Source organism: Antennarius striatus, chromosome 3 (genome assembly GCF_040054535.1).
Source record: "Antennarius striatus isolate MH-2024 chromosome 3, ASM4005453v1, whole genome shotgun sequence".
Taxonomy (NCBI): Eukaryota; Metazoa; Chordata; class Actinopteri; order Lophiiformes; family Antennariidae; genus Antennarius; species Antennarius striatus.
In genome coordinates, this window is record NC_090778.1 from 9,995,686 (window position 1) to 10,021,239 (window position 25,554).

At 39.5% G+C, this 25,554-nt stretch overlaps 2 protein-coding genes across 11 annotated transcripts in view; both read left to right on the plus strand.

Annotated features, from left to right (window-relative positions):
• The window catches only part of LOC137591875 (phospholipid-transporting ATPase ID-like), a 35,255-nt gene extending 18,116 nt beyond the window's left edge, over positions 1-17,139 (plus strand). For 3 of the 7 annotated variants that reach the window (XM_068309846.1, XM_068309847.1, XM_068309848.1), the window contains 21 exons: positions 2,732-2,804; positions 3,361-3,673; positions 3,838-3,996; positions 4,110-4,198; positions 4,624-4,817; positions 4,963-5,171; positions 5,625-5,668; positions 5,757-5,922; positions 6,168-6,356; positions 6,524-6,639; positions 7,292-7,456; positions 7,587-7,698; positions 8,105-8,210; positions 8,324-8,465; positions 8,770-8,953; positions 9,414-9,637; positions 12,056-12,139; positions 12,737-12,982; positions 13,065-13,203; positions 13,600-13,730; positions 13,906-17,139. In XM_068309846.1, coding sequence (XP_068165947.1) covers positions 2,732-2,804; positions 3,361-3,673; positions 3,838-3,996; positions 4,110-4,198; positions 4,624-4,817; positions 4,963-5,171; positions 5,625-5,668; positions 5,757-5,922; positions 6,168-6,356; positions 6,524-6,639; positions 7,292-7,456; positions 7,587-7,698; positions 8,105-8,210; positions 8,324-8,465; positions 8,770-8,953; positions 9,414-9,637; positions 12,056-12,139; positions 12,737-12,982; positions 13,065-13,203; positions 13,600-13,730; positions 13,906-14,235 — 3,415 coding nt within the window. In that variant the 3' untranslated portion in view covers positions 14,236-17,139. Of the gene's footprint in view, positions 1-508; positions 2,547-2,731; positions 2,805-3,360; positions 3,674-3,837; positions 3,997-4,109; positions 4,199-4,623; positions 4,818-4,962; positions 5,172-5,624; positions 5,669-5,756; positions 5,923-6,167; positions 6,357-6,523; positions 6,640-7,291; positions 7,457-7,586; positions 7,699-8,104; positions 8,211-8,323; positions 8,466-8,769; positions 8,954-9,413; positions 9,638-12,055; positions 12,140-12,736; positions 12,983-13,064; positions 13,204-13,599; positions 13,731-13,905 lie in introns of those variants that run through there. The other 4 variants (XM_068309850.1, XM_068309852.1, XM_068309851.1 and 1 more) reach the window with 4 other exon arrangements.
• Positions 17,140-23,124: 5,985 nt separating this feature from the next.
• Positions 23,125-25,554, plus strand: part of dapk1 (death-associated protein kinase 1) — a 73,355-nt gene continuing 70,925 nt past the window's right edge. Inside the window, exons 1-2 of one of the 4 annotated variants that reach the window (XM_068310545.1) lie at positions 23,125-23,224; positions 23,867-24,076. In XM_068310545.1, coding sequence (XP_068166646.1) covers positions 23,973-24,076 — 104 coding nt within the window. In that variant the 5' untranslated portion in view covers positions 23,125-23,224; positions 23,867-23,972. Of the gene's footprint in view, positions 23,225-23,245; positions 23,377-23,800; positions 24,077-25,554 lie in introns of those variants that run through there. The other 3 variants (XM_068310547.1, XM_068310548.1, XM_068310546.1) reach the window with 3 other exon arrangements.

Sequence of the window (25,554 nt, forward strand, 5' to 3'; positions counted from 1 at the left end):
CAACCTAAATGATAGAGGTGGTGGAATAAATCCCATACAGTATGTCTGTCAAATCTCAGTATCCCAATCCAAACATACTTCTCATATTTGAAATAGCAGACATCAGATCAACAGGAAGCAACAGGAGTCTAACACTCTGCAGCTGCTTCCTCTGGTTGTACCAGTAAGAGTTTTATATCTCACATGTCAACAGAAGTAGATGAATTTCTATTAAAGATATACAGGAGCTATCACAAGCTCACACTTGGATATTATTTCATCAATAAGACCACACCATTTTTTAAATAATAATTTTAACTTGGAACATCTTCATTAGTGAAGGTCTAGTAGTTTATAGATACATTATTCAATGGAGATACAAAATTCTTTTTGAGGTGTCATTTAAATGAAACTTTCATAAAAGTAATAAACAAGTAAAATCTAAAAACTCATGTAACATTATTTTTACTGTTTTTTTTATATAATCCAATTTAGCAGTTATAGTCCTTTAAGAAGTTAAGAGGTTTTAAGAGGATGGGAGAGGTTAAAATGAGACTTTAATTACATATGAGGTTGTAACCAGCTGTAACTTTCATGAAAATGTGTGTAAAAATAGGACTTTTCCAATTTTATTTCCTCTTCAGTCACAAACTATCATTTACGATTATGAAAGTTAAACTGGATATAAATATTTGCATCTAGGCTGAGTCAGTTGGTTCCTGTCTGTGCTCTTGTTTCCTTTGCCAGACTGGAGCTTCATGCTCAATGGTTGGCGCCAATGCTTTTCCTTAAAAATGAAAGATTTGACATGTGCTGGATCTGGAATACAAACACAGAGTTTCTTCTTTTGCTCAGAGATTTCAATGAAAACCAACAAGGTGAATGAATACATCACCATTAATAGAATCAGATTTTATGCTGTGGGAGGACCATTGCTTCAACTTTGGTTTGTAGGGTGGATTGAGGGTCAACCTGTGTGTGTGGCCAGTGCTCAAACTGATGTGGTGTGTCTCAAACTGATGTGTACAATAATTGCGTTATCATTAGCACTAATAGGAAAAGCTGAAACTTCCTGTTTTAGCTCTGACACCGGCGATTAGCACCAAATGCATTGCTAAAGATGTGCAGTAAATATTGCAGCATAGAGGGAGATTTATCTAGTTATTCCTCAAGTAAGATTGTGTAACTATTTCTAGAAATAGCTTGTTTGTAACAGATGTTTATCTTTATATTGAAATCTTGAAATGCAGGTTTAAAAGTACTAAATAAAATCTTTCATGCAAATATTGAAAATGTTATTATGTGTTTATGTTACATTAGCTTTGATATTTTTTCTGCAATCTGGTGTATGCAGTTAAGGGCAGCGAGGAATGCTCAGATGTCTACATAGGGGAACGCAAACAACCACTACACAGACGCATGGATCAACACAGAAGAGCCAATTCATCAAGACAGAACTCAGTAGTCTTCCTTCACCTCAAGGAAGAGGGACACTCATTTCAGGACACTGATGTTCAGATCTTGGACAGGGAAGATAAATGGTTTGAGAGAGGAGTGAAAGAGGCCTTCCACGTCAAAGTGGAGAAGCCATCTCTGAACGGGTGATGTGTCTCAGGCTAATGACCTTCATTAGCATACAAAGGTGAAACTCACATTTCACTTTGACCCCTTTGACACCCCCACCAACAATCATTGAAGAGCCAGATGGGTTTCAACAATGGTTGTTGGAATGTGAAAAGCACTGACCACACCCCACAGGGTTAATAAACTGGGACATACCCGGCCACTTTCAGAACTGAAGAAGTCTCTTGGATGAGAGACGAAACGTCCAAGGACTTTCTTAATGTCCAGTGGATTGACTTGAATAGTTTTGGACAGCCAAGTTGTAAAAACTCTCTAGCAGGGAGAAAATAAATTCAGGAAACTGGAAGAAAGATAAAGATTACAGGGAGAAGAGATCAAGAAGGTGGAGGATTTTAAGTACTCGGGGTTCAACAGTCCAGAGCAATGGAGAGTGTGGAAAAGATGTGAAGAAGCGTGTACAGGCAGGATGGAGAAAAGTGTCAGGTGTGATAGAAAGGTTTCAGCTAAAATAAAAGGAGGATGTACAAAACTGTGGTGAGACCAGCGATGTTGTTTGGTCTAGAGACGGTGTCACTGAGGAAAAGACAGGAGACAGAGCTGGAGGTAGCAGAGATGAAGATGCTGAGGTTCTCTTTGGGAGTGTCCAGGAAGGATAGGATCAGGAATGAGTACATCAGAGGGACAGCACATGTTAGAGGTTTTGGAGATAAAGTCAGAGAGGCCAGACTGAGATGGTTTGGACATGTCCAGAGGAGAGATAGTGAATATATTGGTAGAAGGATGCTGAGTTTTGAACTGCCAGGCAAGAGGCCAAGAGGAAGACCAAAGAGGAGGTTTATGGATGTAGTGAAAGAGGACATGAAGGTAGTTGGTGTGAGAGAAGAGGACGCAGAAGACAGGGTTAGATGGAGGCAACTGATTCGCTGTGGCGACCCCTGAAGGGAAAAGCCGAAAGGAGAAGAAGAAGAAGGAAGAAAGATAAAGTAAATGACAGTGACTAAAATCAGGATGTCTTTGGTGTTCAGTACTTATATGTGATGTTTATTATTTGACAGCCATAGATGAAAGTGGAAAACAAAACCTTTTTCTCTGACATCTGCATGTCAGATGCACACACACACAAATGAACCCAATGTTTACTTACCACTTACCTGTTTCTTGTTCCCAGACTGCGGAATGAGAAATGGATGGACGTCCAAGTGGGAGACATCATCAAATTGGAAAACAACCAGTTTGTTACTGTAAGTGAATAACTGCAAATAAAATATTTTTCAATTTTATTTGCTGTCATCATCATTTCATTATTTCCATAAATTTTCTTTGAATTGTCTTTCTCCCAGTTAATTTTCTTTTGTTTGCTTTAAACCATCATCATGTTTAAGTATAAAATACTTTTATACTCTTCCCAATGCCCATGGTAATTGAAAAAATTGTCAGCTAAATGTATGTAAATGTAAACTGGTGTAATATTTTGATTGCCTATAACATTACATTTGCCTCAGTTACTGATCTCAGATGCATAGCTGTATATATGATGCATACATATATATATATATATATATATATAGCTTGTGATATATATATATATATATATATATATATATATATATATATATATATATATATATATATATAGCTTGTGATATATATATATATATATATATATATATATATATATATATATATAATTTTTTTTTTTTTATGGATACTTTAATAGGGTGTGTAGTTCCAACAGCAATAATGAATGAATGAATAAGAGCTCAGATTGTCTCATTCTGTGTTAATGTCTGATTTCAGGCTGACCTTCTGTTGCTCTCCAGCAGTGAACCTCTCAACCTGGTTTACATAGAGACAGCAGAACTGGATGGGTTAGTCTGTATTGAGCTGTCAGCAGTTAACGTACAAATAGTCCATTATCTGTTTTGCACATGTAATTCACTGTCTCCTTTTTGCAGTGGGTCTTTCCCTCATCCTAGTGCTCACCTTCTCTTCTCCTCTTCCTCTATTTGTCCTCCTGTCTTCATAAGAGAGACTAACCTGAAGGTGAGACAAGCCCTGACTGTGACAGGAGACCTGGGTGATGATATTGAAAGACTGGCAGACTTCAACGGTAAGATACGATGACTACTGCTACTACTAATACTACTGCTTCCTCTACTAATACTACTACTGTTACTACTACTAAAACTATACAGCAAAACACACATTAATTACAGGTATATAGATGAATTTGTCATTCGGAGCACAAAACTGTTTTGTCACCTCTTACTCCAGGTGAGGTTCGCTGTGAACCCCCCAACAATCGCCTGGATCGCTTCAAGGGAACGTTAACCTATGCTGATCAGAAGTACCCGCTGGACAACGAGAAGATCCTGCTGCGTGGCTGCACGCTGAGGAACACTGAGTGGTGCTTTGGACTGGTGCTGTTTGGAGGTAGGGGAGCTATTTAAAAACATTGAATAAACATGTTTATAAGTCTGAGTTTTACCTGAATATAATACAACTGTTTGGATAAGAGCTCATACGAGTCTAACTTGTGTCTGCAGGCCCTGAGACGAAGCTGATGCAAAACTGTGGAAAAAGCACATTCAAGAGGACCAGCATAGATCGTCTAATGAATGTTTTAGTCCTTTGTGTGAGTCCTCAAACCATTTGCTTGTCTCTCATTATGGCAGGTTTGCTCATTATTTTGTAGGTGTGGATTCATTTTGCTGCAGATCTTCATTTCATGTTATTATTTTTGCTTTACAATCATGATTCTTATGGAAATAAAATGTGTCTGCTGTTGCAAGCAGAGAAATGTCAACCTACTGAAATCTTTGAATCTGCTGCTGTATCACAACATGTAATGTAGAGGATTTAGTCCTTGCATTTTAAGGATGTCATGCTACTTGTTTAAAGCCTCAATCTGACTGACCACAAACATGATTAAACAATATGACAGATTATATGAAAAAAAATCTGTAAATATTACACAATTTTCTTGGGTTTGACGTTAGTTTTCCTTTTTGATTCTCTGACTGTGGTCTGACTTCTAAATTCTGAAAACTTTCCATGCAGATTTTTGGCTTCTTGGCCTTCATGTGTACCATCCTGGCTATAGGAAACTACGTCTGGGAGCTGAATGAAGGCTCAAACCTCACAGCCTTCCTGCCAAGACAAAACGGAAATGATGCTGCCTTGTCTGCCTTTCTCACATTTTGGTCCTACGTTATCATCCTTAACACTTTGGTGCCCATCTCTCTCTATGTTAGGTAAAGTATGTGTAATTTTTAAAAAAAAATTTCTGTCACAAAACTAGTTTTGCTTGTTGTTTCAACAACAACATGCATCCAGTTGTGTAAATCAAGAAATATTAAGCATGTATCTAGTTCTTCCTGTATCTGCATCTTTTGGCAGTGTGGAGATCATCCGGTTGGGAAACAGCTTCTATATTGACTGGGACAGCAAAATGTTCTACACACGGAACAACACCCCCGCTGAGGCTCGTACTACCACGCTGAATGAGGAGCTCGGCCAAATCAAATACGTCTTCAGTGACAAAACAGGAACTCTCACCCAGAACATCATGACCTTCAACAAGTGCTCCATCAACGGAAAATGTTATGGTGAGATTCAAGACCCCTAACTTCACTCTAGTGGTCATCTGATTGAGGATTTTAACTCTACCATTTTTAAATAACAATAGATTGTAACAAAAAAATCTGCTAAGTGATTAATGTGCCAGCATCACCGCAATGCCCCAACATCTGCAAAGATGTTGGCTTTATTTTGAACTGGAAAATTGTTAAACTGGGTCAAAGACCATTAAACTTTAACTTATTAATGTATAAAATGCAACTGAACATTCAAATTAAAACAGCTAATTCATAAAACTGAACTTGATCAAACTGTTGTTTGAACTGTTGTCATTGATCACAGTTGAGGATGCACAACCATCAGAGTTGATTTCTGTCAGTAGCAGTATTGACCCCAGTTAATGGTCCAGACCAGTTAATGGGTTTACCTTTAGTGGAATCAGCACTCATGACTTAAATCTGCTTTCTTTTTCCTCTTTTCAGGAGACATTTATGACTACACTGGTCAAAGACTAGACATCACTGAGGTGAGTTCGACCTCATCAAGTCTTATTACTGTACTTAGTAAGAGCAGTTTAAAGAGGCATCATCCTCATCGCCCTTCATCTTCATCAGCACACAGAGACGGTGGACTTCTCTTTCAACACACTGGCTGACCCTCGCTTTGTGTTCCATGACCACGCCCTGGTGGAGGCCGTGAAGCTGGAAAACCCAGAGGTCCACGCCTTCTTCAGACTGCTGGCCCTTTGCCACACTGTTATGGTAGAAGAGAAGAAAGAAGGTGTGAAAGTGATGAGGTGTTTCTGTTTGAGTTACTGAAGCACAACTTCTTTTTATAGTCAAAACACAAGGAGAACACGCCAGTTGACCAATGTGTCAGACTTTAATGTACAGTATTTTCACCAAAGTAACTAGAAGATGAAGAGCTACTGCTGCTTTACACTCAGTCTAACTGCATACTGTACATTCTTCTTCATCTTCTGCCAAATTAAATGACCATTTCTGGCAAATGAAATTGTCTCTCAGGTGAGATCTTCTACCAGGCTCAGTCTCCAGACGAGGGTGCTTTGGTTACAGCTGCCAGAAATTTTGGATTTGTCTTTCGCTCACGAACACCAGACAGCATTTCCATCGTGGAGATGGGCCAGCAGTGCAGCTATGAACTCCTAGCCATACTGGATTTCAACAACATCCGCAAAAGGATGTCCGTCATAGGTGCGTCGTGCACTGAAAGTAGAGTGCAACTGTCAGCACAGATTATGCGTATTTTGTTTTGTTTGTTTCTGCCAGATTATCACATTTCTACTTTTTTTGCATTTAGGATCATAATTTAATTTTGTTTTATGATTTCTGCTCATTTTTGTACGTGATTGTGTGGACAGTTCGGAGTCCAGAAGGAAAACTGTCTCTGTACTGTAAGGGTGCAGACACAATCGTCTACGAGAGGCTGCATCAGTCCTGCAGCAAAATGATGGACGTCACTACAGAACACCTTAACGTCAGTATTGTTTTCTCTGTGTCTGTGTTTATGCTAATAAAGTCATTGTGGAATCACCCTGAAGCCTCTCGCTAACCAGAAAAGAAATCAAAAGAAAAAAATGTGTTGTTTATTTGATATGTCCTCTATACTATATAGTGTTGACAGCATTATTTCTATTAAACAGAGGAAAATAACACAAAAAAGAAAGAAAATCAGATGATCTTCTGTCTGACAAAACTTTGCAGTCTGGAACATTCAACCCAAAGTCAGTTCCATCTGTTGAGACATTAATCTTCATCCGTTATCCGTTATCCAGTGTAACATAGAGGACATCTAATCTAATTCTACTTTATATCAGTTGTGAGATGCTTTAGCAGCAACCTCACATTTTTTACTCTCCTACTTATTTCTTCACTTTTTATTTCTGTTATTTCCTGTACACTGCATGTTGTTTTCAAGGCTGCAGAAATGGCTTGGTCTGGTGTGCTTCTCTCATCTTAGAGTTTATTGTGTAGACATGAGTTTTGCTTCTGTTTTTTATCTTTAAATTCTTAATCAGATAATGTGTGTGTTGGTTGTCCTGCGATGCATCTGTATATTCATTTATTTATATGTGTATATTTACATGCGCAGGGCTCACCCATTGAAGTATGTGCATGCTGTTTTGCAGGAGTTTGCAGGGGAAGGCTTACGGACCCTGGTGCTGGCCTATAAGGATTTGGATGAGGAGTATTTCAGCCAATGGAAACAGCGCCACCATCAGGCCAGCACAGAGCTGGAGGAGAGGGAGAGCAAGTTGGACCAGCTGTATGAGGAGATAGAGAAAGATCTGTTGGTAGGAGAACAAGGAAACTCACACTGAAGCTCAAACTAAAAAAAATGACTGGATCTTCTTTCATTTGAGTTTTTTTTTTTAATCAGATGCACAGCCTGATAATTTTGCATGAATGTGTGTTTGTGTTCAGCTGCTTGGAGCAACAGCCATAGAAGACAAGTTACAAGATGGTGTCCCTCAGACTATTGAGCAGCTGTCCAAAGCGGACATCAAAATCTGGGTTTTGACAGGCGACAAACAAGGTACACAACTTCACCCCACGATGAGAAGCTGTCATTTAAAACATGGTATATTTAATTTGTTTGTTATATAGTGAATTAAAAAAGAAAAAGTTCACAATATTGAAAAAGTGAGTGTAGATTTTGTATATAAACTAGTACGGTATCTTTATTTACGATGAAAATTCTGGTAGAGTGATGGTACTTCTATCTGATGGCATGCATTTCACGTATACCATAGGTGCTTGTATACACTTGTTTTTAAAAAATTTTAATTTGCCAATTGTTGTGAACTTTTTTGTGATATCTGGACCCAAATTTCGTCCAGAATAATTGCTAAATCAATGTCCTCATATTAAAATGAATGTTATACTGTATTTAGACACGATAGTCATGGCGGCTCTCCTTATTTTTAATATTGATGTTGCAGAAACTGCAGAAAACATTGGTTACTCATGCAACTTATTGCGGGAGGAGATGAAAGAAGTCTTCGTCATCTCCGGTAATTCATCTGAAGATGTCAGGCAGGAACTGAGGTCAGAGAATGCTTTTTTAAAAATATTTTAAATTTAACTGAGCATTGGTCGTTTTCACAGGCTGATAAAACTTTCCCATGCACCCATCAGATTTTTATTTTTTTGTGGTGCAGAAATGCACGGATGAAAATGAAACCGGATGTGGTGGAAGAGTCAGTGTTTCTACCAGAAAGGACTCTCAGTCAAAGAGTGAAAACGGTCGCTGACGAGGTGGCAGACGGAGAGTACGGCCTGGTTATCAATGGACACAGCTTGGTATGTCAAGTGCAGTGTTAATTCATTAATCTGTCATGATGAACTTTCATCAAATGTACAATAGAAAGCCATCCTTTATCAAATCCTTATATGTGCCATAGTTTATCATCTTGTTTACTCCCTGTTTTTGTTATTCTCACTGTGGGCACATCATTCACAAATTTCCCCACTGTGGGACAATAAAGGTCTAATATTATTATTATTATTATCTACAGTTGCTGACCCTCTACAGTAAAGTTTTAATACTCTCAGCTGATTGATTCATCTCTGTGATCGTTTTCATATTTACTCCGCGCTCCTTCAGGCATACGCCCTCGATCACAGCACTGAGCTGGAGCTCCTGAAGACGGCGTGCATGTGTAAGGCAGTGATCTGCTGCAGGGTCACTCCGCTGCAGAAGGCCCAGGTAGTGGAGCTGGTCAAGAAGTACAAGCAGGCAGTCACACTGGCCATAGGAGATGGAGCCAATGATGTCAGCATGATCAGAGGTATCCGCAATGCCAAGAACAGCTTTTTGTGCAGGACGAATTTGTTTTCGGTCACTTTACAAATCTGTATTCGTATATCAAGAAATTAAATACAAGAAAAATTCGTAATAGAGGAATTGCACAAAAGCTAAAGGTGCTTATCAACATTAATACATCTTTTTTTTTCTATAAATGAGTTATGAAATGCTGCTAACATTTGTTGAGAATGCTGCATACAGGTTACCTACTACAATGACACAATATGATAATGATGTGGCTAGCAGATATCAAGTGATCTCTCATTATGTTTTTGTGTTTTTCTGCCCCGTAGTGGTTAAAATAAAATTGGAATTCACCACCAGCTAACAGAAAGTGACGAAAGTGTGCTTCACAAAAAGCAAACACATTCGTCCTTTGGTTCGATCTGCCTTGGATCCATTAAATTAAAACATTTCTCTCATCTTCCTCTCTTCTTCCCCAGCTGCTCATATCGGTGTGGGCATCTCAGGTCAGGAGGGCATGCAAGCTGTGCTTTCCAGTGATTACTCCTTCGCCCAGTTCCGCTTCCTGCAGCGCCTTTTGCTGGTGCACGGCCGCTGGTCCTACTTGCGTATGTGCAAGTTCCTACGCTATTTCTTCTACAAGAATTTCACCTTCACCTTTGTTCACTTCTGGTACGCGTTCTTCTGCGGCTTCTCTGCACAGGTGAGAGCATGAAGTGAGACAAGGTGAGGAGGGGATTAAAGTGGGGATTAAATTGAATATTTGAATGGTAGTCTTTTAATTTGATTGACTTTGTAGGTCATTTGATTTAATTTGCTTTATCCGGCTTATCATCTTCATGTGTGCTCTGATTGCTTAGCTCAGGGGTGTCAAACTCATTTTCACCGAGTGCCACATCAGCATAATGGCTTTTCTCAAAGGGCCAGATGTAACTTATAAATGTAAATAAATCTAACTCAATCTAATGTAAAATAAATGTAACTACTCCTTAATGTTAAATAATTTATAACTTATTCAAGTTTCAGACATTAAAGTTTAATCTGTCAAACTATCAAATTGAATAAAGAAAAATAAAACCAAACACAAGTTAAAACGTTAACTTTGTTCAAAATGTTTTTGTCAATGTTCAAATGGACTTAACTACTGCATTGTGGGAAATGTAGTTTTTGACACACGTTTCCTATTTATCTTTACTTTTATGCTCTCGCGGGCCTCATAAAATTATGTGGCGGGCCACATTTGGCCCCCGAGCCTTGAGTTTGACACATGTGGATTAGCTTGTTTGTACCTTCAGGAACATGTGGCCTAAGAATCAAAATGCGAGTAAATAAATTGAAGATGCTGTACTTTGCTCAGAAGGAAAAAAGGAAAAAAATCTACACTCAGATAATAAGAAGCAATTAAAGACATAGAATGGTATGAAATGGACCAAAGTGAGTAATATGGAGGAAAAAGTATCTAAAAATAGTTTGACAAAGGTCAGCTACAGCAATGCTCAGACCAATGTCTCTAAAGGGACGGTAATTGGATGATATATTATTTGATGCCTGAAAAATAACTACATACTGTACCTGAAATATTGACTTATGTCACATTCTAATCATAAATCCACTTGAAGCTTTCAGCGATAAACAGATAAACATTGTTTTTCTATTGATGTTGGTTACATCCCGCGAAGCGGTGATGTTCTCAAATTACTCGGTCGGCAAAGGGAATGAAAATGAGATGATCTTGACTTCAAGAAAACTAGGTCAAGGTCAAAATTAAACTTTTGTATAGTCCCCCCCACCCCACATATCTCAGGAACCAGATAAGATAGAAAGACGAAACAAAAGGCGTTATATTCAGGGAGGCAAGGAGATGAAAATTAGATCACAACCTTGAATTTGAAAAACTAGGTCAAAGTCAAAATTTCACTTTCATACCTTTTGAGGTTCACATCTCTGAAACCTGATGAGATATAATCACAAAACAAAAAGGAACATTTTCAGAAAGCCAGAGGCACAAAAATGTGATGATGCCACAGGATGTTGCATTCTCTGACTGCCTTGTTTATTCTGGATCAGAAAACATGAGATAAGGACAACAGAATCCACATTAGCCAACGCTGAACAGGCCACCCTCTGGTGGTAAAATTAAAATCACTTCTCACTGATGCAAACATGATGCATTCATCGATTTGCAGATAATTCATATTCACTTCTCAGGAATAGAGTATTGCCAGAGCAGTAAAGCTCAGAAAGCATGACATGTCCTTCTCATGCAAATGCAGAGTACACTCACAGGAAGTGTTGTGTGACGGAACAGCTCCTAAACCATAGCTAATGGTTCAGGAGAATATTTGTACTGCCGGATATGTTTGGTAATTTGGTATTCATTATGCACATCATGTTAAAATGCAGCAATGGTTTAATATTTGTATTTATCCTGGATGTGTCACCTCTTACTCAAACAATACGCACAATCAGCACCAATCATCAAGAGGAAGAATCAACTTTATTACTCCCCCATAGGGCAATTTATTTATCCACTCTAGTTGTCATCTGTTAATCACAAGCATATAAGAATATGTGATTATAGGCCTGTGACAAACACACACACACACACACACACACACACACACACACACACACACACACACACACACACACACACACACACACACACACAAGGGGCCTGTAGGCATGCAGATAATGAGAGGTAGAGCAGCAGGCAACACCTTTGTGTTGCACCCAGTGAGCAACTTGTAAGGGGACAGTGCCTTGCTCAAGGGCATCCCGGCAGTGCTCAGGAGGTGAATTGGCCCCTCTCCACCACAGTTCACACTCCGAACTTTTTGGTTCATATGAGCCTTGAACCGGCCACCCTCCAGTCCCCAGCCCAAGACTTAGTGGACTGAGCGACTGCTGCCCCCCAAAAAAATCAGAACATTCAAAAGAGAGAGAGCATCGCTGTATTATTTTTGAAACTAATTAAACATGACAAATGAAATGCTATTAACATGAGTAGTGGGCATTTTATATCTCTTCATTAATGTCTCCAAAACCATTTGTGTTGTTTGTTGTGTTCAGGACCTTGAATTTCTGAAATTCAGTTTTGTCTTTTGACTTTGCTTTCCAGACAGTGTATGATGAGTGGTTCATAACACTCTACAACCTGATGTACACAGCACTACCTGTACTGGGAATGAGTCTGTTTGACCAGGTAACTACTGATGTGTGAATGTCTGCATGGGTCTGAAAGTTTGATTATAAACAATATGTGATGTCTTAAGTCTGAAATCATTGTTGGGGGGATATTCTCCCTCTTATTCCACATTTAAAGTGTTTCTTAAGTAAAAATACATTATGAAGAAAATTTTCAACGGATTGCTTTACTATTATAATCTCATTAAATACTGTATTGCTATCTTTGCACTAACATGAAACTAGAATTGTATTTTTATTTTTTGAGTTAGAACTCATTTTTAAATATTTAGTCAAGGAATTCAATCAATAAGAACTATTTTAATGTTGGATTCATCTTATTTTCACTGTTAAATCAATGATTACTGGCATTGTAATGATCAGAAACTTGTCAGAAATGACCCAAAGAATGTTGGTTTCTCCAAGCGATTGTCCAAAAATATCGAGAAAAAAAATCCTGAAAAAGAAAAAAAGTCAAATCCCAATGTTTGTTTTTTGCTTGAGTTAATGTCCTTCATTATGTTCCACCAAAGGCATTGAATCAGAACTGGTCCTAAGAGCATAAACGTGGCCACGCTCACACTAACTGATGTCTTTGTCTCCCCCTGCTGATCAGGACGTGAACGACGTGTGGAGTTTCGAGCATCCTCAGCTCTACATCCCTGGTCAGCTCAATCTGTATTTCAGCAAGAGGTCCTTCTTTAAGTGTGCCCTCCACAGCTGCTACAGCTCCCTAGTGCTCTTCTTCATCCCCTACGCGGCCATGTACAACACCGTTAGAGACGATGGCAAAGACGTAGCCGACTACCAATCCTTTGCCCTTCTGACCCAAACATGTCTCCTGTTTGCTGTCAGCATCCAGGTATGAGGAATGTCGTCCATTTGGATGATTTTTTTAAATATGTTTTTGTTATTTATGGCATGGTTTGTTTGTTCTTCTGTAGTTGGGACTGGAGATGTCTTACTGGACAGCGGTGAACACTTTCTTTGTGTTGGGAAGTCTGGCCATTTACTTTGCTGTTACGTTCACTATGTACAGTAACGGGTTGTTTCTCGCGTTGCCGTCTGCCTTCCCTTTTGTAGGTGAGTGTCGTAAACTTACGGACTTGCCACATATGCTGAACTGGTATCATACATTTACACACTTCTGTTACCTTCCAACCAATTCCAATCTGATTCAAAGAAAATACTAAACACTGGATAAATACTCATACTTTTGCCCCTCCTCGTACCAGTGTTGTCTTTGAGGGGTTAAGAAATAAATGTAAAAGTTTCAAAAGTTAGTTTTTATATTTTTTTTCATATAATCTACAGTTTTATTCATTAGATAACAAGGATTATTTCAGATAAATAATTCTATATATTTTCTGACACACACGCTTGCACACACGCACACACGAGCACACACACACACACACAAACACATACATACAGTATGTATAGGAAACGATGAATGTGTTTATTTGTGTCTTTGTCCAGGAATAGGTCGAAACTCTCTGCAGCAGCCAAACGTCTGGCTGACGATCCTCCTCACCTCCATTCTGTGTGTCCTTCCTGTGGTTACCTACCGCTTCCTGTTGATGCAGCTCTGCCCCACCATCAATGACAAGGTACGCACACATAGTCTACACTTCACCTTTTCATGATCAGCCTTATCAACCAGTAGGCTGTAACCAGGAATGGCTCATTTGACTTGTATGTAACAACAAAAGCTGGTGCTCTGTGCCCAAAGTATTTACCTTGTCTATATGAAGTAACCTTGCTACTATGTGTCTAAACTTTCAGGTGATGTTCAAGGTGAGACAGGCCAAGGCAACACCTCCCCCTCCAACTCAACGCGCCCGCATCCGCCGCACCAGCTCTCGCCGTTCGGGCTACGCCTTCTCCCACGCCCAAGGCTATGGGGACCTGGTGACATCGGGACGGTTCCTGCGGCGTCCCGCTGTATCGCGATCTACAGCTCTCACTCACATGGGCCGCACCACCTCGGGTTTCAGTCCCATGGGACGATCAGCTGGATACAGCCCCACAGGACGTCCCCAGAACATCAAGGCCCCTGATGTGGAGGTGACCTCACTCCAGATGTACAGGACTATAAGTGATCCTGTCCCCTGATAGTGAGTCAGTGCTGCCAGCTGGATAACTGTATGTTATTGGCAGTAAGAGGTGTTTAGAGCTCCCATTTGAATGATCTTGAGCTTGAATTGCTTCCAAAGGGCTGTCAAGGACTTTTCACTATGTGTCTCTACTTTGTCAAGATGTTTGAAAAGTACATGACTTAAGTTTGAGATGTACTTTTTAAGTGAAAATACGCCAACATTTTTATATTGTGAGTTTTTGTGTTGTTTTCATTCCCCATGCAGAAGAGGAGCAGATGAGAGGCAGATAAATTATACATTTCAGACTACATAAACAGTTACCTTGTCAGTCGATTTAAGTCGAGACAAAGTGTCATTGTGTTTACAGACCACCCTGGTTTTCTTTAATCCGGGAGTCCAGATGCACAGCAGAGCTTTGCACAGAGGATATAACCAGCATGACAATATTTGAAATGTGTAATTAAAATGTTATTTTCAGCCATTCCACTTTCCAATCTCGGAAGCTATATAAGCGGGGAGCACTTTGGCTGCAACACATAATATTTGGGAATAATGAATGTTCATGAATGTGTTGCTCCTGTCAGATCAGTGATTTTTTTTCCCCTTCTCCACGTATGATAGGGAATTACGACCAGCTCTCGCCTCCTCTGAGCATTATACGTGTAAACTGAGGACAATTTCTCACTGCCATCATCATCTGGACATCTACTCTGATTAAACACACAGAGATAAGGCCCCTCACCGCTTACTGAAACAGCCACGCCCGTAATCTCTTGCTCTCCTCTGAGATCTGGGCTCTTGGTAAATGGCTAAGATACGAATTTTGTGACCAGAGCTGCATGTTTGAATAACAAATTAAAGCCAGAGTGAGGAATTGAGTGATAATTTCAAAAGGCCCTTCTTGCTGAAGATCTTCTTCTCCCTCCCGATGTTATCTTTGTTTTGTGGTAGTGGTGAGACAGACATCTCACAGAGTTGTTTCAGTTATTGCTCAACAGCTGGGTTATGTTAGTCCATCATAGAGGATGTTTCTCGCAGTTGAGCTTTCTTTCTGTGAGCCTCTCTGCTCAAAAAGCCTGTCTCAATATTTTTCTCCTGAAGGAGATTCACTCAATGTGATCGGTCTTACGAAAGCTCTCCTTTCATAATGTTCTTCAAACTAATGAATGGTTTATATAACAAAGGCAAAGTAAGGCAAGAAATACAATATATATGTATATGTCATTCTACATTCATGGTCCATCCTACTCTCGTTGAACATTCAACAGTTTGTCTTCTGTGTTCACAATCCCTGTATGATGAATTAACTCCATATGACTTCAGCATTCATTCATCATCAACCGTTTCATTGGCTGTGGCAGGTCGCAGACTTCAACATATTTTGGGGAAAATGAAGAAGGATTCTCAGAGGGAGAAGAGCATTCTGTGCAGCAGGTCCGGCATTTGATTTACTCTCTACTGAAAGTGACATCTGAAATATAATCTTCATTTCTGCTGGGCAGTGGGAAATAATATATACCTTAACTGGTTACAAAATATTTGACATAAAATAATACGCAATCTAAATTATTTCATTATTCGTTATTCAACCCTGGCATTCACTAATCTGTTTTAAGTGTCGACTTGACCTGCATGTATTTGAATTGATGGCAGAAACAACCTGGAAAACCAAATGTTGTTCTTTCTCGTGGGCTGTGTCTGTCTTGTCCGCTTAATAATTTTATAAAGCCATTACGTAATTATTACTTGTAAACAATTCAGAAAAAAACGTTCATTATAATAGGATTCTGTGTCTTCTAAAGTGCAGCTTTGGACCTTAAGTGAATAAAATAAGCTTAGTACTCCCCCCAGACATTTATGTATGTCTATAAATGCTTGAGCAGCTGATTCATCATTCAGTTTTTATTATATTACAACCTGCAGTCAGACCTGACCAAAACGTTATTATCCGGTGTTTGAAAAGTCAGAGAAAATTCAATATTTTTCATTCCTATATTTTCGTTTCCATGGCATCCATGCATACTGCTGATGGATGCTTTTTGTATCTCAAGCCTATATCTGAGCATCCACAATGTGGCTCATTCGAATGTACCCGGCGCTGGTGATGAACCAAAGAGTTTTTTCATAGGATTGTCTTTTATAGTTGAAGAAATTTTATAGCTCAGCAGAGAGAGCCTGGAGGTCAGTGAACTGAAGATGATTTGCACCACTGACAGTATGTATTAACCGTTAAGCGTTTTGATGGAATAAGCAGTGTAAATGTGCAGAATACATTTTAGGTGCATATTTTAAAAATTGCTGAATTGTTCATTAAGCTCAAAATATTTTTTGGTTTCGTCTTTTTTTCACAGTTTTAAGGGAGGTCTGGTTTTGTGTTAGATGTTTCCATTGTCTTGGAGCTGGGGCCTGTGTGCTAATACTGCTTACACAAACATCATGTTGTAGATGGTGACAGCAAATAGAAGAAAAGGTGCTGGGATAGTCAAACACGGGTCACAGCTGTGCTTTCAGTGTTGAAATGTCTCATAATTGGCAAAAGGATATTAAGTCATGCGTCAAATCACAGGTTGCATTTAAAGAAAAATTAAACCCTTAATCACATTTAACAGATTTGTTTATACTCTCATTGCAGAATAAAAGTAATAAGACTATATAAGTCTATTTCACGTATTTAAGTGGTACTGTCCAAATAAGTTGTATATGTAATGAAACCTTTAGATATTTATCAATATATTGATATAATTTTATGCACTGTAACTCTGAAGACTGAAGCTTTAAAAACATTGGCGTTTCTTTTTTACAACAGTTTCCCAGATAAGAAATCTGGCATTTGTCCTTTTTTGTCACTGTTCTTCCTGATTAATATTTTGTAAAATTTTGTACTTTTTTTTTTTTTTACTGCAATAAAAAACATATTCAAGATCAACTTTGCATAAGTGCAATTTTTCTTTTTTTTTAAACTTCATTATTTATTTGTTTTTTACGGAGCACCTAAGGTGACATGGAGAAAAAAAAAATCATGGAGAAAAAAAAAAGCTCTATCTTTACGACATCTCGCAAAGATAGACCAGCTTACCTGGGTCATGGTGAGCTGGAGCCTATCCCAGTTGTTTTGTGCGTGAGGAGGGGGAAAACTCTGGGCGCGACGCCAGTGTACCGCAGAGCCACACAGAGACAAACAAACATGGACACTAACACTCACTCCTACGGGCAATTTGGGACCGACCAATTAACCTGAAGTGCATGTTTTTGGAGGTGAGAACCCGGAGAGAACCCACATAGACAGGGGGAGAACATGCAAACTCCACACAGTGGGACTCAAACCTGCAACCGCCTTGCTGTGCAGCGACAGCGGCACTGCCACCGTGTCGCCCTGAATTTATTCAGATTCAATGTAAATGTTGTTTACCTGTGTTTGACAATCGAGTGTGCTTATTATTGATCATTTATTTTTAAATTAGATTTTTAAAAAATTAAATATTAGCTAAATGTCTTCACAACAATGGCCTTAATGAAAAATAGTAATGAAATTCAAATGTCTAAACACCTCATGGCTGAGTTTTTAAAAAATTATTGTTCTTGTATGGCTATATATAAAACTGTAGATAGAGTTACTCTGATTCCATGAGGAGATACAATGAAATCCTGCTGTCTATCTTTTTAAGATTTTGTGATATCTTAAATAGACATAAATAATTATATAAATAATAATACAGTGATAGTAAATAATAGATGAATAGCCAACACCATCCTTAATGTGAATACTGTAATAGGCAAAGTTTATTGTTAGACAAATTTATCATAAAATTATTATCAAGCCAATCTCCGCAATTCTAAAATGATGATTTCCTATTAACTTGGACATGAGTCATTTAGTAGCTGGATATAATGTGATATAAAGAGGGCCTTAGTATTTAGGGTTGCTATTGAATAGTGTAATCTTTGGGTCTATCAGTCCTACAGTGTGACTAGAGATGTTTAATGTGTGTACAGCTCATCACCAACAGATGGTGGAATAATCCTTTGCAGCAACATCTCCGCTACGCCACACAACATTAATAATTTTTGACCTAATGAGGAAATTTCAGTTTTTGACAATGAGCATTTATTTTGAATCAGTGCACGTCCCATTTATCATTCACACACTAAAGGAATAATCTATTATTTAGTACAAAAACATTTAGGCCAAGATACTGCATTGATCATCCTGCAAAGGTTTGGCTCTTATGCCATGTTTATGATGTGTGAATGAAAATGAGAACTATGGTGCAGAGTTGTGGCTTCACATTGTGATTGGATCATTCTGTACATAGTAGGATAAGAGTCCAACAACCTAAAACAACATGTAAAATAAACTCAGACAATAAACTAGAATTGTTAAATTTAATTCACTGAACTGATAATGATCTGTACAACTTCTTAGAATCAATTACATGGGCATCGTCCTTGTGTCGCTCATCCTGAATTCTTCTAGAATAAAAATTCTCTCTTCAGGGTGAGCAATATGTAATGGAAGGTACGATTTAATTTGCCTCTTCTTCAGCTGGCAGGCGTTGGTATTGCAGCTTTACTTTATTGAGTATAAAATTTGTGGCTGCGCTTCTTCACCAAAGTAGATGGACATATTATTCAGATTTAAAAAACCCTGTTTTTTTTTAAATCATCACAGTCCCCTCAGAACCGGCACCACTGCTGGAACTAAAACATTTATGTCATTTCAATGAAAGATGCCCTTACTTAAAATTGTTCCATGCTGTGATGCTGCTTCAATGTTGGTGAGTCATTCATCAGTTAAATAAGCACAAATGCCAAACATGTTGGGTTTGTCATGTTATTGGTAAAAGGGTGTTGAGGATGGAGCTGCCAGGCAAGAGAGCAAGAGGAACACCAAAGAGAAGGTGGATTGATGTAGTGAGGAAAAAACAAGACGGGAGATGTAAGGGAAGACATGAGGGAAGATTAAGGGAAGACGTGACGTGTCACAGAAGAGGGTGCAGAAGCAGAATTTTGTGGGCATGTAGATGTTATTCATCTTCTTCAGAGGTGGAATTTACAGTAAATAATTGAATTTCTCAGCTGTGAATTGAACCAATCGATCATTTTTAATTCTTTGCTTTCTAGTGCTCTACCACAGCATTTCAGTAGATAATACAGATAATACAAAATATTGTAAATATAACAAACTGAATATGAAATAATGTACATTGACCAACTATAACTGTAAACTTAGGAGCTGAATACTTCCTCCACCACTGATCATCACACTGTACTTTCTAACACCCTGTAGTCTTAACAAGCTCAACCATACAGTAATTAAATCATTGCTCAGACCAGTAACCACATTTGTAGTGCTAGCCTCTGCTATAGATCCCATATGTGTAAAGCATGCATTTGATGGAAAGCAGGCCAGTTCAGGCATGGTCACACTGTTTTACACTTCCCATTGAATGGGTCTGCACAATACAAATCAAAGCCACTCTCATTCTGAAACTGAAGGTCACAGCAGGAGGCTCCAGCTCTAATTTGTTAAGTTTGTGTTTCAGTAAATTGACCAGATCTTCATTTTTCTCTTCCCCAGTAAATGCAGGGATACAATCTCACCTACTGTTGTGAAAAGAAAAAAAACTCAGAAAAACATAACAAAACAAAACTGGCCTGATAAATAAATAGAGCTGAAATAAATGGATGAAAATGGCACATTTAAATATTCATTCAATGTTCATTATCTGTAATCTAAAATGTGAAAATATGATACCCAGTTTAACTTGAATATGATTTTAAGTTAAAACATGAATATACAGTAGTCATATTTAATACAGCCTATTTTTTAGTGTTGTGTATGTGTGTCCTTAAATGAACACTCATACACATATGAGTCTGTGATTTTTTAAAACCATACTAGTAAGTTTTTTATAAAAATGTTTTAACTTGAATTAAAGAGATGTAACCCATCCTAAGAATCAGCATTTATTCACAGTAGTTACAAGATAAAGGGCAGAAGTAACACTGATGTTGTGGTCATCCACATTTTATGAGGCCATTCTTTCTTTCTTTTTTAATTTATTACCAATAATAAATAAAACATCCAAGTCGATTGCTTTTGCCTGATAAAATTACCTTAAAGCTGGAAAACCTGTGGTGAATTTTGACAGATTTGCATTGTGGATGTAATCTTTTTAAAAGAAAAGTTTGCAACGACATTCTAATGTCAGAACAAATGTCCAAGTTCAAGGCAATCTGCAGGACATCAAGAACTGGCGCCCTGTGTCACTGCTCTGCACCAATTACAAGATTCTGTCCAAGGCTTTGGCTACCAGGGTGAGGGAAGCTATGGAGCAGGTCATCCACCGGGATCAAACCTATTGTGTGCCCCTTCAGGGTGCATCGGGGCATCCGGCAGGGCTGTGCTCTGTCTGGGATGCTCTATGCACTCTCTCTGGAACCCCTCCTCTGTAAAATCCGCAAAAGCATCGATGGTTTGATTTTACCTGGTGTTGGAGAGAGCATTCTTTTATCTGCCTATGCTGATGATGTTGTTGTTCTTATCGAAAACCAAAGGGATGTTGATGTTTTGGTGGGTTTGACAAACTCATTCAATGTTTTAACTGCTGCAAAAGTAAACTGGAACAAAAGTGAAGCCCTTGCTGTTGGTGAGTGGCATGGCAACCTCCCGGTTCTTCCTCAAGATTTGAGACTGATGGTCTCAAATATCTCGGTGTGTACCTGGGAAATGAGACAACAACCAGGAAGAACTGGGAGGGCGTCGTTGAAAAAAGGGAAACTTAAAAAATGGAAATGGTTGCTCCCCAGAATGTCGTACAGAGGTCGAGTTGTAGTGATAAATAATCTGGTGGCCTCGCAGCTGTGGCACTGCTTGGCCTGTATGGACCCTCCATCAGGGTTTCTAGCCCAAATCCAGACCAAACATGTTGACTTTTTCTGGGATGGGCTGCATTGGGTGCCTCAAGGAGTGTTGTTTTTATCAAGAGAGGAGGGGGGACAGGGCCTCATCCACCTGGCTAGTAGAACAGCCACGTTCAGATTACAGTTCATCCAGCGGTTTCTGACCGGACCAGCGGATCTGACGTGGAGAGAGGTGGCCAGCTGCATATTCAAACGTGTGAGCCACTTGGACCTGGATGCTGCACTGTTTTTAATGGACTCTAAGCTTCTAAAGTTAAACGGTTTGCCTCCGTTTTATCATGGTTTTTTAAGTCATGGGCCCTTTTTAAAAGCAGCCCAGGAAAAAGCTCTGACTCTCTGCTCTGGTTACTGAAGGAACCACTAGTACATGGAGCGAGGTTGGATGTCTGCAGTGGAGCCACACCTGGGATGTCTGCAGCGCTTTGCAGAACCGGGACTATGACCCTCCAGCAGCTGGTGGACAACGCCGGGCCTGTGTTGGTGGATGCCCAGGCTGTGAGCTCCCTGCTGAACATCCAGTCCACCAGGGTGGCTCAGAGGGTGCTACAACTGTGGAGGCAAAGACTCTCCGGGAAGGAGAGAAGCCTCCTCCTGGACTATATTACAGGGATTGTGCCGGACAGCAAAGATCCTTTCCCTGAGGTCCACATCAGTCCCCTGTTTGGAGAACTGGAGGGTCCTCTCCTCGGAGATGAACGACAAATCAGCCTGCACATGGCCAACAAAAAAATACTGTACAAACAATGTGTAAAGGTAATCATCAAGAGAAGCCTGTGTGACAGAGCACCCACTACCTGGGCCAACAGGATGACGGGAAATGGACCTGACCCACGGTGGAGACTTCTGCACAAACCTCCCCTCAAGAAAAAAACAGCCGACCTCCAGTGGAGGATTTTACATGGTGCCGTCGGTTCCAATGCTTTTGTCTCTGTTTTCACCCCTGCGGTGTCCAGCCAGTGTCCCTTCTGTCCCCTTCGTGAAACAGTCTTTCATGCTTTCAGTGAGTGTGGGAGACTTGCAGTGCTCTTCACTCTTCTAACGAATGTTTTTAATTTGTTCAGTGAAAATTTTAGTATCAGGAAATTAATCTACGGTGCTGGGTACAATCAAAGGAAGTGGCAGCTCTTAAATTTTATCTCTGGAGAGGCAAAACTCGCAATTTATGTGACCAGGAAGAGGAGAATTGAAAACAATACTGTTCAAGAAGCAGCTACTGTTTTTTGCTATAACATCAGATGTCGCTTAAAACAATAATTTGGTTTCTATAAAATGACAAAAAGACCTGAATAACTTTAGGAACATCTGGTGTCACAAAAATGTCCTATGCACTTTAGTTGATGACCACCTCACGTTTGCAAACTTCCTATTATAATGCACTAAGTTTTATATTGTATTTCCTTTTGTTTATTGGTGTTTAGGGTTTTTGAGTGTTTAGTGTTTTTGAAGTTTCATCTAATGAAAAATTGTAAAATGTTCTGAATGTGATTGAAGTTTTTTTGCAAAAAATCTTCTTCTTCTGAAGCACTTTAGTGATTTCATCTAATGTAAAATTGTAAAATGTTTGAATGTGATTAAAGTGTTTTTGCAAAAATCAAAAATGAAGTTCTCCTCTGTCCAGTGCTTGAAAGGGAAAGCTTTACTGCCTTCTAGCGGGCGAGCAGCGCTCATAGACGGACACACGAATGATACCTTTAAGGTGCGTACAAATGTGGAAATTTCACTACTCTTTTTAAATCGAATTGAGCACCTGCAATTTCTTCCGAAACATAAACTAAATTTTACAATAAAATGCATATAAACATACATTCATATGAAAGACACATGCGCGTTGCACTCTTCAATTTTCATTTGCGGTTGTTTGGTGTTTGGTGTAGTTCAGTATGCGTGAAACCGCGCACCGTGGCTAAATGTCCCATATCCTTGAACACATCACCAGGACCAGTCTGCCTTATATTGTTAACGTTGATTCCTCCCGTTCAGAGCAGCGTCCTATCTTCCGTGAGCCAAACCAGAGTAACAAGCTCACACGTAGCACATGAATTCTGGGCTGCGCCTGGTAGAGGGACTCTCACCTGCAGACAGTAAGCTACTTTACGGACTGCTCCTCATCGCTTCTTAGGTTTCAGGAAAAGCCAACGCGACTCACGCTTACATTGTAGCTAACATTAATGTTACGACTCAGAATGTTTCATGCTGCAGAGGAATAATGGGCAGTCTAATGGTTTTCATTCAGGTAATGCTAAATGTTCTTGACTTTTGAATTAGATTATGAATGTTGTAACTTCTTGGCATAGAGTTATGCTGTTTTAAACACCTGTCCGGTTCCCTTCAGGTCTGATTTGAGGAGGACAGGCTAGCCGAATGACCGCTCCGGACTGGAGGAGGAGGAGTAGGCTAGCGTGTTTCCCATGGCTACACCAAGCCACCAAACCAAACGATTGTTTGCTTATTAAGCCAGTCGTTGGCGATGTAGTTGCTGCTGCTATCTTATAAAATGACGTTCGTAATAGTCAATGAGCCAAACACGTGCCGTGTGTAATAATAAAGACAGGGAACGGGAGGAAAGCGGTCGTGACGTCGTCCGGTCGGTGCAGCTTCATTCAGTTCGGCTCCTTTTGTTGGCTTCACGCCCACCTTTCCCACAACAACTGCATTCAGTTTGACGATCCACGTCTAATGGCTTCATTTTCTCTCCTGTTAATGGTTCTCACATGATGAGGAAGCTCTAACATGGAAGAGGATTGTTGACAGCAACCCTGCCCACACCGGAGGCTGCTGGTAACTCGGGATGGTGCCGCTGTGAGGAGTCGGTGTGCCGCTTCGGAGGAGATGCCTGTGGCCGGGGGCAAAGGGAGAAAGTGCCTGGACAACATGACTGTTTTCAACCAGGAAAATGTTGAGGGATTTTATGATATTGGAAACGAGCTGGGGAGGTGAGTGTGATCGAGATGTAATGCGAGCAACTTCTCTCTTTCATGGTGAATTGTGAGAATGGCGGTGGGAAAAGACTTAAGATTCACGTGGTGTTTATATTTTGGCATAGTATATTTGAAGTGTTCATATTGAAATCCTACATTTATGTCTACATACAGATGGTAGTAGACCATAAAAATACTGACTGATACTCTTACTCAAGCAAGACTGCATGTCTCAGGTCTGCAGGAGATGCACATGCATCCCCCACTGAGTGTGTGATAGGCAGTGATTAATTCAGTCCATAACGCATTGTTGTCAGTGATGAAGAGGTTGGCATCTGTTACTATCACTACCTCTTCCTGGAGATTTATTAGAGGAGCGCTGACGGCAACTTCACAGGGAGAGTGTTTCGTTTGGTCAAAGGTGAATGCATGACAATAGGGATTAAGAGATTAAATAGAGACAAAGTGATTTGGCAAGACTGGGCTCTTATTTGTCTGGAGGGTTGCTTGAGAGAAGATGAAGAGGTAGTGATATCTTTGATATCCTGTCCTGTTAGTGACATAGAACGTCACTGCTGCTTGGATCAAGAACTGTTATGTAATAGTATAGGTAGGAATAACACCAGTTTCCCCCACAGCAGATTGCTGATGCCTCCTCAGATGACGGTCAAAATGTGGGAACTGATCTTCCCAGGTTTTCAAATTTGGACATGCACTCTTTGTGCATAATAATCAACCAGTTGTTTTCTGCTCTCAAGAGCCTGTCTAGTGTCACTACTTTGCTTTTTAGAGCTCACCTTCCAGACTGATGGAGGGAGAGCTGAAGTCGCTCTCGCCGTTACTCTCCGCTGCTTTGGTAATAGAGACGATCGGGGAGCTTTGTGTAATGGGATTGGATTCCTGGCTGTAGGTAAAGAGAAGGCCAGTGTGAGTTATTCATCACTCCAACGTATTGTCTAATAAGGTCTGATAAGGAGAGTCAGGATTTTAAATAAAGAAAAATGTCTATCTTTGTTCTTTGACATTTTTGTCCTTGTTTAAATGTCATATATCTGCAGTAAAGTCATCAAGGGAAGTATTTTGAATATGCTGTGATGAAGAAAAGCTCAAAGAGCATTACACAAGTCTGTCGTCAGAAGAATATTGTTAATTTATGAGACAGAATATTTGGTAATGCGTTTTAGAGAGCTTGAAAAAAGAAATCATCCAAACTCATTACATCCTGGTAATGCACAAAAGTAAAAGATGCAAATACAGTCAATAGTGCCTACCTGCGTTTAAAACAACTGATATCTTCTGACTATGAAGTAATAACTTGAGGGAAACATCTTCTGCATTATCTTAAAAGGTATTGACCTAGGCTGTAGCTAGAAGAAGAGACTTATGTCAAACCACCTCTTGTTTATTTCCTCTGCAATGAGACTCTGTTGACTGCATTATTATTATTGTTATTGTTTCAACACTAAATTCCTTGTTTCATATATTTGTTAAGT